The sequence below is a fragment of the Sorex araneus genome, chromosome 1 (genome assembly GCF_027595985.1).
Source record: "Sorex araneus isolate mSorAra2 chromosome 1, mSorAra2.pri, whole genome shotgun sequence".
Classification (NCBI taxonomy): Eukaryota; Metazoa; Chordata; class Mammalia; order Eulipotyphla; family Soricidae; genus Sorex; species Sorex araneus.
The window spans coordinates 170468335-170485715 of NC_073302.1; the positions used below are offsets into that span (position 1 = coordinate 170468335).

General features: G+C 36.2%; 1 protein-coding gene across 2 annotated transcripts in view; it reads right to left on the reverse strand.

Moving 5' to 3' along the window:
* KIAA0825 (KIAA0825 ortholog) overlaps positions 1–17381 on the reverse strand; it is a 425985-nt gene that overhangs the window by 343711 nt on the left and 64893 nt on the right. For both annotated transcript variants that reach the window (XM_055133965.1, XM_055133956.1), the window contains 2 exons: positions 10415–10583; positions 6081–6750 (listed from right to left, as the gene is read on the reverse strand). In XM_055133965.1, the coding sequence (XP_054989940.1) occupies positions 6081–6750; positions 10415–10583 (839 nt within the window). The remainder of the gene's footprint in view (positions 1–6080; positions 6751–10414; positions 10584–17381) is intronic.

Below are 17381 nucleotides of genomic sequence, written 5' to 3' on the forward strand. Positions count from 1 at the left end.
TTAAATATAGAAGTTACGATATAGCCATGGGCAATAGTAATGGGGAGTAACAGTTGTTTATCAAATACTAGTATTTACAACAATGCTTCAGACAAACACATGAAACTTTATCACTAATTTAAAGAAATCTGTGGGCAGAGAGACACTGCAGAGGGTAAGGCACTTGTCTTGCACGCAGTCGATCTGGGTTTGATCCCAGTACCACATATGATCTCGTGAGCACTGCCAGGAGTGATCCCGGAATAAGAGTCAAGAGTAAATTCTGGGCACAGCTGGGGTGCCCCCGACCCAAACCAAAATTTAAAAAAATGAGTGAATCTGTGACAACTGTCTTTTATAAGCTAGTCCCCTCCCCCCCGCCATATGCTATTTTACATTATTTGAAATTCCAGCTTCTGTGCCTAGGTGCACCCCTGGAAACCTTTCCTTCTACCTCAGGAGCACAGTACTATACAGAGACACTTCGGAGTCCTAGGAAGTTAAGTCTCTCCTAGTTTTTGTAGGTTTTAATTTTAGGGTTACACGAGCAATATGGTTGGGGGTCACTTTGGAGAACTTGGGGGACAGGCACGAGCTGTAGGGGCTCTGCTCCGGTCATTTAAACTACTCTCCTGCCCTTTTAGTCTCCTTTGTAACTACCCTCAGAATTAGTTAGCCATAAACAATCCTTTTCCAAGCACTGACAGAAGTAACCATGCCATTACTTAAATAAAAAAGAAAATAGTTCTAAAAATAATTTCATTGTAGCCACTTCAAACTATACCTAGAAAAAAATATTGTAAGAAAGACACTCTTCTAAAATGTAAATGACATCTGTACATACATAAATATGGGTCTTACTTCCCAAATAATGAAACTCAGGCTATCATCAAAATGCTAAACACAAATTTCAAGCTTTTGGAAAGCCATTTATTTTCACCTTATGGCATTATTAGTAAATAAAAAAAAGAAAAAGAAAATATCGTATTTGAAACTTTTATAGAATAACTGAAAATTACCTTCAGATTGTTAGAAAAACTATAATACCGGTTAACAAAATAAAAGTATTGGTTCTTACATCATTTTTAAAACTGTAAAAGAGTTTATTCCTATTCTTCTCAAGGATAAATCACCAAATCACAAAAATTCTATACCTATATTATTATGATTCCATTATTATCTTCAACTAACAGAACATACAAGGCATATACTTTTAAACATACTACGTATTAAACCAAGCATGCAGTCAAGAAAATTAAACACTCAAAATCATATAAACATTAAGAAGAAATGATACCACAGAGTGACAAAAAATAGAAATGAAGCCAAGAATAAAACTATTTATTAAGTGTCTGGTACTTTATTGCAGGAAAATAGAGAGGTAGTGACTAAATTTTAAGTATTTGTACAAGAAAGCCTGAATGAAACCCAGCTACATGGTGTTGGTGGAATTTTTTTAGGGAAGCCAGGTGATCATCACCAGACATGTCAGCTAGTAAAATAAAATGAAAAAGCATGAAAAATTGCTTCTAGTCAGTTTCTGAGTAAATAAACAAATACTGAGTCAGTAGTGCATGAATCTATGTCGATGAAAAGGAAAACCAAAACACTGACTGAGAGCAGAAGGTAGAAATGTTGAGATAAGAAAAGCAAAGGATAAGCCAGGGGTGTGGTATATGTGCAACTTTGGGTTCAGTTCCCAGCACTCATGGTTCCCTGAGCACTGTATTGTCTCCTGAGTGCTGCTGGGCATGTCCTCTAAAAAAAAAGCAAAGCAAAACAGAACCCAAAATATGAATGCTCCTGATAAATCATTTTGATACTAATATCAGATTTTTTCATGGGGTTCAGTGGCACAAGATAACATACCAAATAAATGCAAACACAAGAATCTATTTTCTATGGGTCAATACAAGTATTATAAGTGTGATCTTGTAATACTTCCCTCTATAAGTCTCAGTATTCTCATATTTAGAATATTGACATTCAAAAAGCTTGCTCAAAAAATAAAGTTTGTTCAGATTAAGTAGCACTGTCTTCTCGTTGTTCATCGATTTGCTGGATCGGGCAGCAGTAATGTCTCCATTGTGAGACTTGTTACTGTTTTTAGCATATAGAATATGCCACAGGTAGCCTGCCAGGCTCTGCCATGAGGGCAGGATACTCTCAGTAGCTTGCCGGGCTCTCCAAGAGGGATGGAGAAATCAAACCCAGGTCAGCCACATACAAGGCAAATGCCCTACCTGCTGTGCTATGGCTCACAAATATAAATCTTTATAGTTAATAAGCAATAATTGCTGCTTTTGATGCTAAATGTACTCTATTATGAATATAGATATAAGTATACATATGCTTGGATGCATATATTGATCATTTATAGATTATTCAGAGATGAACAATTCTCAATTAAAAAATAAAAAACAATATAAAAGATTTAATAGGGGCTGGAGCGATAGCACAGCGGGTAGGGCGTTTGCCTTGCACACAGCCGACCCAGGTTCAGTTCCCAGCATCCCATATGGTCCCCTGAGCACTGCCAGGAGTAATTCCTGAGTGCAGAGCCAGGAGTAACCCCTATGCATCGCCAGGTGTGACCCAAAAAGCAAAAAAAAAAAAAAAAAGATTTAATAGATCAACAGTGTCTTAGATAAACAAAACACTATGAGTATATACCTTAATAATCAGGACTCATCAAGACCAACAAGCAAGGGGCAGGAGGGATTGTACAGTAGGTAAGGCACTTGCTTGCATGTGATCCCACCCTAGTTGGGATCTCTGGAGCTTCGAATGGCCCCCAAGCACTATTAGGCATTACTCCTGGACACAGAGCCAAGAATAACCCCTAAGTATGGCTAGTTATAGCCCCAAACCTGCCTCCCCTGGAGGAAAAAAAAACACTTAAAAATTAAAAGGTATGCTTTGAAGGAAGAAAAATAGAAAATATTAACAAACTCATTTCAATACCACAATCATGTACCACAATCAAATAAAATTTATATCTGAGATGTAGGGAAGGATCAACACACAAGTCAATAAATGTGACATATAACAATAATTAACTGAAATATAAAATATTATCAAGGAAGTTATATAATCTCTATAGATGCAGGAAACACAATCTGTAAATTTGACATTGTTTCATGATAAAGAAAAACTCAACAAAATGTGTATAGAAGATACTACTCCAATATAAGTCATACATGTAAAAACATGGAAGAAAACTAAGTGCTTATGGATAAATAGATAAAGATGTAAGATCTAGTTCTATGTGTCTATATATCTATGTAAGCACCAGCATACATGCCTACCTGCCACCAACCTATGCATCTATCTACTGAATGTAAACTTCACAAGTGTATTAGAGATAATAATGATTTCTAGTTTACAGTGGTAAGAAAAGTTAAATGAAATAACGTATGTATCATACACTAAATGTGTGTTATTGTTTCCTAAGGAATTACAATAGTTTTTAAACAAAATATCAGACTTGATGTGCATAAAAACATAAATATATACTCAATATAACATATTATATAACCCATTAAAGTCAACCTACATTTTACTCAAGTAGTAACATAATTATAATTGTTACTCGCAATAATGACAATTTTGCTCATCTGTATTTCCTTACTAAATAAGATTTGGTCGTTAAGATTGAAAAATATGACTGATCCATATTAAAATATATTTCGCAGTTCTGTGGTAGGGCGTTTGCTTTGCACGCAGCTGACCCGGGTTCGATTCCTCTGCCCCTCTCGGAAAGCCCAACAAGCTACCAAGAGTATCTCGCCCAAACAGCAAAGCCTGGCAAGCTACCTGTGGCATATTCGACATGCCAAAAACAGTAACCACAAGTTTCACAATGGAGTCTTTATTGGTGCCCGCTCGAGCAAATCGATGAGCAATGGGATGACAGTGACAGTGACATATAATATTAGTAGCAGTTATTGTCTCTAGCTCAAAATGGTATCTGCTAAATATACCATTTATATACCACCTTGACTATTATAGGTGCCTAAAAAGCTGAACTGAATTGTTTTTCAGGCAGCCCACTGCACAGTGCTGTGTGAAATGTCTTTCCTTTACAGTTTCCAGTCGTGCACTTTGAGACTAGTGAACAGCATGGTGGTCGAGAACACAGTTTTTGGGAACCTAAAGACCTACACAAGAATTCTGACAATATGATCCAAGACAAGTTAAATTTCTTTCTTTGTTTAAGAAATTGGGATAATAATAGGAATGGGATGTACTTGGCACAGAGGTTAGCACATGAAAAACATCCATTTATGAAGTGATTTATACCAATGTTCTCATGTTGTCCCATGGGTGCAAAAAGGGAAGGAATGATGATTTAAATCAATAATGTAGTTCACATAAAGAAGTTTGAGAAAGACTAGTACATCTAGACTTGTAGACAATGTTTCAAATTTTGGTACTAAAGCTTGCACTGAGAGTTCTGTTCCATGAATGAAAAAAAATACCTCGGTAGTAACCCTTTAAGTCTCCATATCAACTTGTAAGAAGAAGGAAAATCTATTTGATTTGCACAAAACTGTAATGATCTTAGATTAACTGACTTTGTATTCTGTCATAAGCTAAACTTGACTGATCTATTTCTATTCTGCAATGTGATACAGCTTCCAGAGGAAAATCATTTTAAAGAAGCATTAAATCATTTGAAAATCATATTCAGAGTACTTTGTTATTCTGGTACTTGTTAAAAAGTAAGTAAAAATATAGTGAGCTATGGAAATTTTTATAAAGATATCATAAATTCAAAAATAGCAGTTCACCAACTAATTTTCAAATATTAAAATTATAGTCCATAAACTATATATACTCCAGAGTTTTATGAAAAAGCAAAACTAATCATAATTTTTAAAATAATTATTTTACCTTGAATTATTTTCCAACTGGTAGAAATGAAAGTGACATAAAAATTATTACATCACAGTCATTTATTTCCTTTTGAATAAAACAAGAAATTTCAAAATCATTTCTTATTTCAATATATTCCAGTAGAAATAAGCAGAACTCTGAAAATCATAAATCAGAACTCTGAAAAATCTGAAAATCAAAATTGTGAGGGGCCAAAGAGATAATACAGCAGCTAAGGTGCTTGCCTTACACGTGGCTGACTCAATCCTGGAAATATATATGGTCCCTTAAAACTCACCAAAAATGATCCCTGGCCACAGAACCAGGGATAAACCCTGGGACTTCTGGGTAGGCCCCCAAACAAACAAAATTCAGATATTGTAAAATTGTTCTGCATCACAACAAATTATATCATAAAATTTTATAATTCATACTTATCAGCATTAATAATATAATTTAACAAATATAATTTTACTAATTATATGTATATATACAGACATGCTTGACTATTATTTGAGCCAAGAGTATTCTTGGCTCTGTGCTTAAGAGTCACCATTGGTGGTGCTCCACTGGGTATTATGTGGTACCAGGGATAAAACTAAGATTGGCACATGTGTCCTAAAAAGGCAAGGTAAGCACCTTAACCTCTGTGCTATCTCTGTGCAGAGCACAGTACACTAAAATAGTACTCTAAAATAGACCCGTAAAATACTACACTTTGAAATTTCCAATTTAAGTTACTAAAAACTTTAACAAATTTCTAGCAACATTTTTAAAAATCTAATAATACTTGGCTTCAGAAGATATAATGTGTGAAAATTTATACTGCTATACTTTATGTACATATGTATAATTGGATATATATCAATATATATTTGTTTTATATATATAGTTGTTTGGATAAAAGTATATAATCAGATGAGATTATGATATATAGAAGTATACATATAAATTATGTCATATAATTTCACCAAAGCTTTGTGCAACAACAAGAAAAGCAACCCTTACTAGTAAATCTTCCAATTAAAATCTTTAAAATTTTAAATTCTAAGTGCTTTACTTTTGTCCTTACAGAAAAAAAATGCATAGAAGGAATATGTGCTGCAAAATTTCATATTTATTTTCAAGTTTGAAATGGGTTAAACCAAGGAGAAAAGTGTTGAAAAATTAAAGATATCAAAATGTGTAAGTTAAAGCAGAGAGAAATTTTGAAAATCACTAACCCAAAGCATGCACTGCTCCTCTCTGCCTGCTGCTGCTCTTGCTTGTTTTAATCACAGGGACAGCACTTTCTTTGAACCGCAGCTCACAGAAATTTGCAAGGAATTTTGCCATTTCTTCTGTAGCTGTATCCAGGTAAGTTTCCTCAATGAATTTCACTGTGGAGGCCGGAGCTAATATTTCACTCAGTATGGTAAAATCCTCTTTTATCATCGAATATAACTTACACATTGTTCTTTGGTATCCGTGGACCATTGTGTCTAAATTTGATTCCCTGCTGTAAGAAGGAAGGCAGTCTTGCAGAAGCTTAGCTAACAGTTTATTCTGTATGTTTTGGTACTTGATTATAACTTCTGATACTGGATAAAGAAACAAAAGCTGTTGCAGGCACTGAGTCTTCAACAATTTTTTTTGTTGTGAATAGTCTATTTCATTATGGCTTTGTAATTTGCTCACTAGAAAGCGTCGCAGATGGAGTCTTATATCGTCCCATATGGACTTCACATCCACGGAGGAATGATCTTCAACAGAATGAAGAGAGGTTCTAGAGAGGACATGGAAAGATGCTTCACTTAAGGTGGATGGGAATGAAATGCTGCTCTGGCAGGAGAGGTCCCAAAGTAAATCCAGCACCATTTCTTCTTGATGCTGTTCATTCTTCAATAGATTTTGCTAATAAAAAGTAAATCATAACATTAAAATTATGATTGCCAGAGTAACATAAAAAGTTCTTTTTCATAATACTTCACTGAAACTCAAAATTAATAGTTGGATGCTCTATTTTTGTTTCCTGCATTTGAAATTTAATTAAGTCATTTTGCGAGTTTAACTCTGGAGTCTATTAAATTTTGTAAAGTTCAGCTGATGAACTGTTTTTCATTACATTTCTACACATAAAGCTTTTAGCCCTCATTGTTACCAATCTCTGATACAAACTGAGCTATATGGAGCTGCTGCTTAAAAATTCTAAATAAAAACCTACAGTAAAACATCAATGAAAATGGATTTTTAAGACAAAATAAATTCCAGATCATGTCCCTAATTAATTCTGGGTAGATAATTTTCATGCCTGAATAAGTATACTTATTATTATAAACCCCAAATGGAGACCTTTAAATATAGTATGTGCCTTGGGGTTACTAATAGCTGCCATACTGAGAAATAAAACTGAATACATTAAAAGATTTTAACTTTCATTTAAATGAGTTTTTGAGGATGATGTTGAGAAAGGTTTTACTTGGAAATTAATCAGAATACTTCAGTTTTCTTTAAAGAAATAACTATCAAAAAATGATGGTGGGGGAAATTCTCTCAAATCAGTTCCAAAGGTGATATGAAATTATTTCTTTTTACTTTCTATAAAAGAAAACAGTGGTAGGTATAATAATGAGCCGTGAAAGGACAAAAAAATAATTTCCTTTTGGGCTTTGAATTACCTACACACATTCTTCTGACTTTCATAATTATGTCTACTTCAAGTAATGCTGAAATGAGTGCATATTTTCTGATGCAACAAGCTGATTATAAGAGAAATGGAGGAATCCAGAGGTAGCAGAAGGGGTAAAATGCTGGCATTGCAAACCAATGACCTTGTTTAGATTCCCAGCACCACCTAGGGTCCCCCAATTACTGCCAGGAATGATCTCTGAGCACAGAGCCAAGAGTGAGCTCAGAGAACCATGAGGTGTGGCCCTGAAACCCAAACCCTCCCTCACAAAGAGAGAGAGAGAGAGAGAGACAGACAGACAGACAGACAGACAGACAAACAGACAGACAGACAAACAGAGATAGAGACAGAGAGACAGAGAAAGAGAGGGTCAGAGAGACAGAAGCAGAGACAGAGAGAAATGAAATTGCGGTTCAAGTGTCAAAAAACCAAGCTGCTTTAAATATTTTATTGAAAGATACCACGGGTATTACATGTTACTCAGAATTATGAACATCTCTTAGTTTCCAGAAATTCTCTCTCAGTCATTCCAAGCACAGTAAGTCTGAGTTAATGTTCAATCTCTCATAAATTGTAATGCCATTATCTACATGATGTCTTATACAAAAAGCAGTTTCCAATATAGTCTCTGGCTTACTCATCAAGGAAACCCTGTGATACACAGCTAAAAACCCAACTAGGGATAAGGCCACTAAAGTGCAGCAACATGTTCAGAACAAAGCTTCATTCATAACCCAGAAATAGTGCCTTTGACTTCATTCTCTTCTACTACGTTCATTCTAGAGAGCCACACCGTGCATGGATCTTTCTGAAGCTTTACTCTTTTGCCTCTCCTCTATTTAGATCTTTTGATCTTCTGGAAAAGAAATATCCTCAGAGAGTCCAGAATGTCAGCATTACAGCAAATTTCATAACACAAATTTTATAAATCTTATAAAGTCACATTAGAGCCTCCAACTTGGGTTTCTTTCAATCACTCAGTAATGGTCAATAATTAAGTGGCAAATAATAGATCATAGAGATATAAAATGTGCTCAGTATGATTGTTTCAATTTTGAAAATACGTTCAAAATAACTGCCATGAGAGTTTCTATTTCATATTTCAACCGCTAGATCATTAATGAATAATTTTCTATCGAAAAATAGATGTATAAAAAATGCTGTCGACATCGACACTTTTAACATGTGAAAACTTGATAATAAGGCTGTTTGATGTGGGCTGTTTAATAATGTGGTTCTTTCCCCTACAATAATATGATCAATTATGTTGAAAAAAAACCCTAGGTCTGGAAAAAGCCTATCAGTCTAATGAATTTGAGCAAAACTAAGGCACCCTTTGCCCTGCAGTGAATAGAGAATGACTTATGTGTGACAGATTAAAAGATAATTAAAAGCTTTTGCTTTTAATTAAATGAGAAAGCATTATTACATCAATATTAATGAAATTCAATACACATGGCTCTTAATAGAAATTAAAGGAATAACTATATCCATATTCTTCAAGACTCCACCTTCAGGAGATAATGGGCGAGAGGATTTTCTTTAAATAATAAGGCTTCAGGGCATAAAGTCCTCCTTTCTCTTTTTATTACTTTGTAAACATTAAAGAGACATCTGCAATAATAACAACAGCCAAAAACTATTTTCATCTGATTCTGTCATCCTAAGCCATCTACAACCTCAAGATATTTTCCACATCTGCCTTAGTCAATGTTTGATGTTTTGACAAAAACAGTGCCATTTTTTTCCTCCAAATTAAAACCATAGCTACAGAAATACTGCTTTCTAACAATTGCATTGTTTCTCTGAGAAATTGTTTTTGTAAATTAACAAATTTGGGAGATATAGGTGTAATAAAGGAGCCAACTTTTTCTCTCTTTTATTTCTTCTTGGTTTGGGGGCTACACTAGGCATCGCTTGCAGGACCATGTGGTGACAGGAACTGTACTCCTTCACTCTAGCCCTTTAAGCTAGACCTCATAATAACTTCTTACTGAAGGCTATGAAAACTTCTCTAATCTAGAGGGTGGTGAGGAGATATCATATAAGTATCAGTCAGAATCATGAATTCCCTGGCAAGGAAACCCCTTAAAAGCCTGGAATACAGGCTCTGTAGGAATTCCAATTTGACCCCAGGTACCTCATGGTTTGCTGGGAGGAAACCCTCAAGTACTGGACTGGTAGTAGTAGGCCCTGAGCACTGTGCAGGGTGATCTCATTACAGTGAACACCCCCCAAAACTAGTCTTTACCCATCAACGGTGCTCTACATTGTTGCCATGACTAAAAATAACTGAATGTGTGGGGAATGGTGAAAAAATCCTTATGAGATACAATGTTATTATGCTCAATAATGAGCACAGAGAAAATAACCATTGTAAAGGAACACAAAGTGCAATAAATACAAACTTATGTCATACACAATTGTGGTAAACACCAATACACTCTGTGGTTTTGATATGCTACAGATCACACTACAAATCACCCAGGAACTATAATGTTTAATCTCCATTTATTTTTTTTAAACCTTCATTTTATTGATTAAAAATCGTGGTAAAAAATAAAAGTTGGCCAGAGACTAGTACAGCTGATACAGTTTTTGCCTTGCATGCAGCTGACTCAAGTTTGGTCCCCCACACGGCACAGGGTCCCCCAAGCTCTGCCAACAGTACCCACTGAGCACAGCTGCATGTGGTCCAAAGACAAAACAAAAGAAGCAAATGTCTCACTGCATTCTGCTGGGAATATAGAAACAAAATAAAACATAAACACAGAGATATGGTTGGCTAAGGATGATTTATAAAATTATCATTAACATTTAGAAGTGGAATTAATTATATTCCTTAGTTACCCACCCCATCCCACACAATAAAGGTTTTTTTCTTTTTACCAGTGTTTTGAGAAATTTTCTCAAATCTCCATGGGGGACAGAATGTGACTTTGTTGAATCATATTCATAGTGATTTAGCCATTCAATGCAGTCAGTTGTTGATTGCAGCTGCACATCTGGACATTGTTTGTTAACTTCGGACTGTATTTCTTTAATACAGTGTTCTATGCTATAAACAAAAAAGAGAATTATTTTTGTAGGAAAGAGAGAGTCCATTTTATACTAACACATGTCCTAGATGCTTAAAGTGGTACAATTTATGTTGAACACAACTCACAAATTTAAAAATCATAAATGACATAAAATAACTACAAAATGTATCTACCGACATAATTGAAAATTGGAAATTCAGGTTTTCCTAACACTTTCATTTCAAAGGCCATAGAGGAAATAGAAGGTACTACCTACTTGGGAATGAATAGAAATCATTTGTGGTACAACAAAAACCAAGCATAGATACAAGAGAAATAATAATCCTCTTAATAGGCAATTCATGGAAAATGGAGAAAATATTCAACATTATTCAAGGTCAGAAACACACTCAGTGACTATATAATATTATGAAAAGTTTGGTGGAATGCTGAGAAGTCACAGAGAAGTTACAAAGTTTGTGTAGTATTAAAAGTTGTGGGTCATAGTGGGGTTAGGTAATAGTATAAGGGTAAGATGCTTGGCCTTGCACATGGTGGACCCTGATTAGATCCCCAGCACCATGAATAGGCCTCCAGCTCTGGGTACCTGGAAGGGATCACTGAGTACTGAGTAAGAAGTAGCCTGAGCACTGCCGGTGTGGCCGCCCAGACAAAATGAAGTCATAAAAGATACAAGTTGTATATATAGTGTCACTGCTGCTAAATCCACTGAACTAACTCCAAAAGATTAAAACTAAAAAATGCATATGAAATATAGACAAATTAAAACAAAAGATTGGCAGTAAGTATTTATGTATGGTGAAATTATTTTAAATTTGCTTTCCCAACTTTTCTAGATTTTAGAAGCTATAATATGAAACCTTTCACTTACAATTAAATAAAAACATAAACTAAGGGCAGAGAAAACAAGCTCAATTGAAATTTATAATATACACCTGTTTTTAACATCCATTCAAAATTTTTAGCTTTAGCACTAAGCAGATATACTGTTACTTCGATTTTTATTTAAAGATCTGTTCATTTATGATAGGTGAGTCTCCGTGGGGTAAATGAGTGACCTTAAGCCGAATGTCATCTTTGGAGCCTCATGGATATGACATATTACTACCACCTGATGGCAGCATATTTAAACTGCAAGAAAGCCTAGAAATAGGAAAGATCTTTTGGGGCTGAATTCCCTTGTCCAACATGGAATTTTGTGTTTGTCTTTTCATAGTACTAGGGAATAGAATTCAGTGAAATGGTTGCTACCATTTTGAAAATATCATTGCATTATTTATTCAGCCCATGAAACAGAACAAAGCAGACCTTGGAAATCACCCTCTGACTATTGAAAATGATGCCATGACAGACTTCAAAATGCATCAGGTGTAAGTTGTCTATAAAACATATATTGCATGAGTCTAAAGAAGACTTTTTTGTGAAACTAAATTCATGCTGAATTCAAAGCCTAACTAAATTCAAACTAAATTACCTTGAAACAATACATGCTGAGAACTAAAGAGTCTTTTCATGAAAACAAAGAATTTCAAAAGGAAAAAAAAAATTCCTCTTCAGGGCACAGGCCACTCAAATTCCTGATAAAACAGCCTTGTCCAAGAATGCTTGTTTTAAAGTTTTTGTGACTATCATGTATTTTCTTTTTTTTTAAATTAATTAATTTATTTTTAATTAGTGAATCACCGTGAGGGCACATTTACAGATTTATACACTTTTGTGCTTATGCTTCCCTCATACAAAGTTCGGGAACCCATCCCTTCACCAGTGCCCATTCTCCACCACCAGTAAACCCAGCATCCCTCCCACCCTCCCCGATCCCATCTCCCCCCACCCCGCCCTGCCACTGTGGCAGGGTATTCCCTTCTGTTCTCTCTCTCTAATTAGCTGTTGTGGTTTGCAATAAAGGTGTTGAGTGGCCACTGTGCTCAGTCTCTAGCCCTCATTCAGCCCGCAACTCCCTTCCCCCACATGGCCTTCGACTACAATGTAGTTGGTGATCCCTTCTCTGAGTTGCCCTTTCCCCAGAATGTGAGGCCAGCCTCCAAGCCATGGAGTCAGCCTCCTACTACTTATTTCTACAATTCTTGGGTGTTAGTCTCCCACTCTGTTATTCTATATACCCTAGATGAGTGCAATCTTTCTATGTCTGTCTCTCTCTTTCTGACTCATTTCACTCAGCATGAAACTTTTCATGCCCATCCACTTAAATACAAAATTCACTATCATGTATTTTCTTAACTTACACAAGCACACCTATGCAATGAGAAACAAGGTATCCTAAGCAAACACCTTGTATCTAGAGACCCTTTTTTAAAGGAATTTTTTAAATTATAGCATCTTCACTAGATATGCCAAAAACAGTAACAACAAGTCTCACAATGGAGACGTTATTGGTGCCCGCTCGAGCAAATCGATGAACAATGGGACGACAGTGTTACAGAGCTACAGCATCTTCATATGTTTCCTTCAATGAAACCTAATAGATTGCAGCAATGTGAAGTGGAAAAGCCTCAGCAGTTAGTCTACTTAAATCTGTTTCAGTCAGGACTCAGCTTTCAGACTAATCTACAACATCTGAATCTGGGTAGAGGCTAATAACTACAACTTTTTAAACAGGATAAAGCCTTGAGGGGTCAGATATTTTAGTAATTTGTACGAACACTGATAAAGGGGTCGAGCAGTTGTATTTCAGATGACCTCCCTCACTGATACAAACTAAGACAGTTGCTTTTAAAATCACTTTGCCACATTTTTTAAATGCCAAAATTCATTATCTGCACATTACTATTGTATTTTGACTACTTTGTATGTTAATTCATCCTACTGTCTGTGGTGGGGGGAAGGTGGTCTATTTCCTTATATTTATATGATGCAAACTATAATCAAGGCTTTCAATAACATGGTACTTGGCCTTTGTTTTGATATGTGTTTCTGTAGCTTGTTTCAAAGTTCTTTAGAAATATGTCAGGAGCCAGGTAGACAGAACAGTGAGTAGGCTGCTTGCCTTACACGCTGTCCACCTGGATTTGGCTCAAAGCACCCCACAGGATCCCCTGAATACCACAGGAGTAAGACTTGAGCAGCACATGGTGTGTCCCAACCAACCTCTACCCGCCCCTCAAAGAAGAATAAAGTCATGAATAAAATAGCCAAGGTCACCCAGCAAACTGAATATCAATGAATACATTATTAGATTTCAAGCATTACATCAAAATGTAGAGAGCCTAAAACTAGATGTTCTTCTTTAAAACAGTTAAAATTTTACACTATTAGTTGTCCAAGCAAGAACTTTTACAGCTATCTTCTTAGCTTTGTGAAGCATCTTAATATTATTAAAAGCACCGAAAACATCCTGCATGTTCATCAATAAGAACATAGTTAAATAACATTTATTCAGTGGACTAGATCAGTGAAATTAAACAAAGCAGAAATGCAAATATCCGTATGGATAAACCTAACAAATAAAATGTGAGGTAAAGGGGAAAAAGTACATATAAAGCACACAGTATGACATTTTACACATAATAGTTAAAAAAATTACACAATACTGCATGTTATTTAGGATTACAGAGGTCGTGCAAGAATAAGGAAATGTGCTGAAACGAGCAACACCATAATAAAGCCGGGCAGAGAGTCTGAGCAGGATGAGAGCAGGAAGAGGTGTCCAGAGAGCTTTAGCTGTACTGGTCAGGTTTTATTCCTCAAACATGATGATAGCACATGAATGTTGATCATAGTCCTCTTATTTCTCATTAGTTGTCACTCCATTTCTTTCATCTGTTTGTTTTTGGGGCTGCTCCTGGCTCTGTGCTCAGGGCCTCTCCTGTGGTGCTGGAAATTGAACCTGGGTAGGTTGAATGCAAGGCAAACAGCTTACCTGTTGTACTATCTTTCTGACCCCGTCATGACATTTCTTAACAAATTTGAAGTTCAATGCATTTTAATAATAATGACAAGTATCCAAGTTAGTGATGTCTGCAAATTGATACATTACTAAGTGGTTGAGTATAAATCAATTTGTAACTTTTAAAATGCAATATGCAGTTTGCTTTTATAATGAATATCTGTGGTAACTTTCTCATACAAAATCCACCCCAAGTTGCCCTGAGTATAAAAATCACTTATTGGAGAGAGTAAAAGGGAATGCCCTGCCACAGAGGCAGGGAGTGGGGAGGATGAGGTGGGGGTGGCGGGAGGGATACTGGTGGTGGAGAATGGGCACTGGTGGAGGGATGGTACTCAATCATTGTATGACTGAAATGTAAGCACAAAAATTTGTAAGTCTGTAACTGTATCTCACAATTCATTTAAAATATTAAAATAAATAAATAAAATTTTAAAAATAAATATCACTTATTGAAGAAGGCATTACAATACTAGAAATACATTAGACAAAATCTGATCGTAGGGTAGACGCTGTGACACACATACTAAGGATCAGAACACAATTAAGACATGGTACTACACCTAAAAGTATTTCTGTCCCATGAGAAAGACATGAAATAACTAACAACAACCCAATAAGACCTGATTACAGGTGTGAACAACTTGCCAAGAGAGTACACAGGCAAGCCACGAAATTTGTCTATGAGAGGAACAGAAAAACCTTCTTATATACAAGATGATTACATCAAGAAGATTGATGCTTACAGCTTCACCGCACTTCAATCCCTGAGAACTCAGTGCTAATCATCTAATAACACTTCCATCCTACCTTAAAATACATATTTACTTTGATAATTTAAAATAAAATTTTATTTGCATGGCCACACTATATTTATTGAAGCACATAGGTGTATATGTGCACTCTATTACTTCTAAATGAATTGAGATGTAATCCAGTTAAACAGCATCCAATAAAAAACAGTCGCTCAAGTGCTGATTAATATCAGGGTGTAGTATGTTAAAGAGAAGGAGTAAATGGAGAAAAGAAGTAATTATAATGTCAAATCTTGAAATGCAAGCTTATTGTAAAAGCACTTAGTCTTTATTATAAGGAAAAACACAGTTCAAAGGGGGGTAAAAGGTAGAGTCCACTAGAAATACTTATGAAAATTTATTTGATATGAAACGTACGTATGTTTTCAATAAAGATTAGATTTTTTTAAGTTTTGAAAATCAGGATAGGTCACAGGACAGAGTTTAAAGTGCGGGCAATTTGAATATTCAGGTTTTTTAAATCCTTTATCTTTTTGATGCTCTTGTTTATACTTTTTGCCAACAGCACAAGATTATTCTAAGCAAAAGTCTTTTCTATTTTCTTTTTCTTTTTGGGTCACATCCAGCAGTGCACAGGGGTTACTCCTGGTTCTGCACTCAGGAATTACTCCTGGCTGTGCTCAGGGGACCATATGGGATGCTGGGATTTGAACCCGGGTTGGCTGCGTGAAAGGCAAACGCCCTACCCACTGTGCTATTGCTCCAGCCCCAAAGCAAAAAGTCTTTTCAATTAGCACTTAGAATTACGAGAGAATTAATAGGAAGAGAGCTGATGAACCAACACTGGTATGTATTCAAACTAAAAATCAGCCACAAAATAAACATTGATTTCCCTGATACACACATTTTTAGATATTTTGATAATATTATATCAACATTAACTCAGTTATATAAACATATAGTTAAATTAATATATTAAAAAGGATTCTTAAAACAGCAATTTCAATTCTTAAGGAAGTATAATAAATAAAATATTTATACTAAACTGTTTTCTATTTCCTACTTTTGATCATTACTATATCACTGTCATCCCATTTTTCATCAATTTACTCAAGCGGGCACCAGTAATGTCTATATCACTCAGCCCTGAGTTATTAGCAACCTCTCCTTACTCGTCTTTCCCAACGATTGGAGGCTTTTTCAGGGTCAGGGGAATGAGACCTATTGTTACTGTTTTTGGCATATCCAATATGCCATGGGCAGCTTGCCAGGCTCCGCCGTGTGGGCGGGATACTCTCGGTAGCTTGCCGGGCTCTCCAAGAGGTATGTATATATCTGTTACTGTATTTGGGATATGAATACATCATAGAGAGCTTGCCAGGCTCTCCTGAGCGGGAAATAGACTCTAGGTAGCTTGTAAGGTTCTCCAAAAGGGAGAACTAGGCTATTAGATGTCACGCAGCTGCATCGAGGCCATGCACTTCTGGGAGCTTGGTTTTATAGTCTTTGGATGTTGGCCATTGATGGGATTATATGGCACCGGGGGCAGTCTCTGGGTGTGACCGCCTAGCTAGTGGAAAATGGGGATCTGGGTGGAAGAAGCCCAGTCTCAATCATAGCACCCTTGGAGATCTCACACCCGGTCCCACACACCTGGGTTCCTCGATCGGCTTCCCCATGCGTGACACTCGTCCGAATGTGTGGAGAGTGGCCCTGACCATGGCCATGGCTGGGTTCCGGAGGTTCTCAACTGTAGAGGATCTGCTTGGGGCCGGGAGGGAAATGCAACCCATCCCCTCTGAGGGTATCTATCAACCGGAAATAGAGATCTCTCAAACGCTCTCAGTTGCCCTCTGCCCACTGACCACCAGGCTAACCAGTGCTCTGCATTATCTTATTTTAAAATGACCAGTCAATGTTTCTGAAATTATAGGCATCTCCCCTCCAGCTGAGAACATTGCCCTCGCTTGAGTTCCATTTTCACAAAGAAATAGTTTGCTTCCCAAGATGGTTTATGCCTGTTGTGCTTCCTGTAATTATAAAATCCAAGGAAATCATGTAGAAATCAAAAATGCATGAGTACCAAAAGACAGCATTTTCTATGAGGACTGTGTTAATTTTACTATAAAAATTAAGTCACTTGAATATGGCTATTG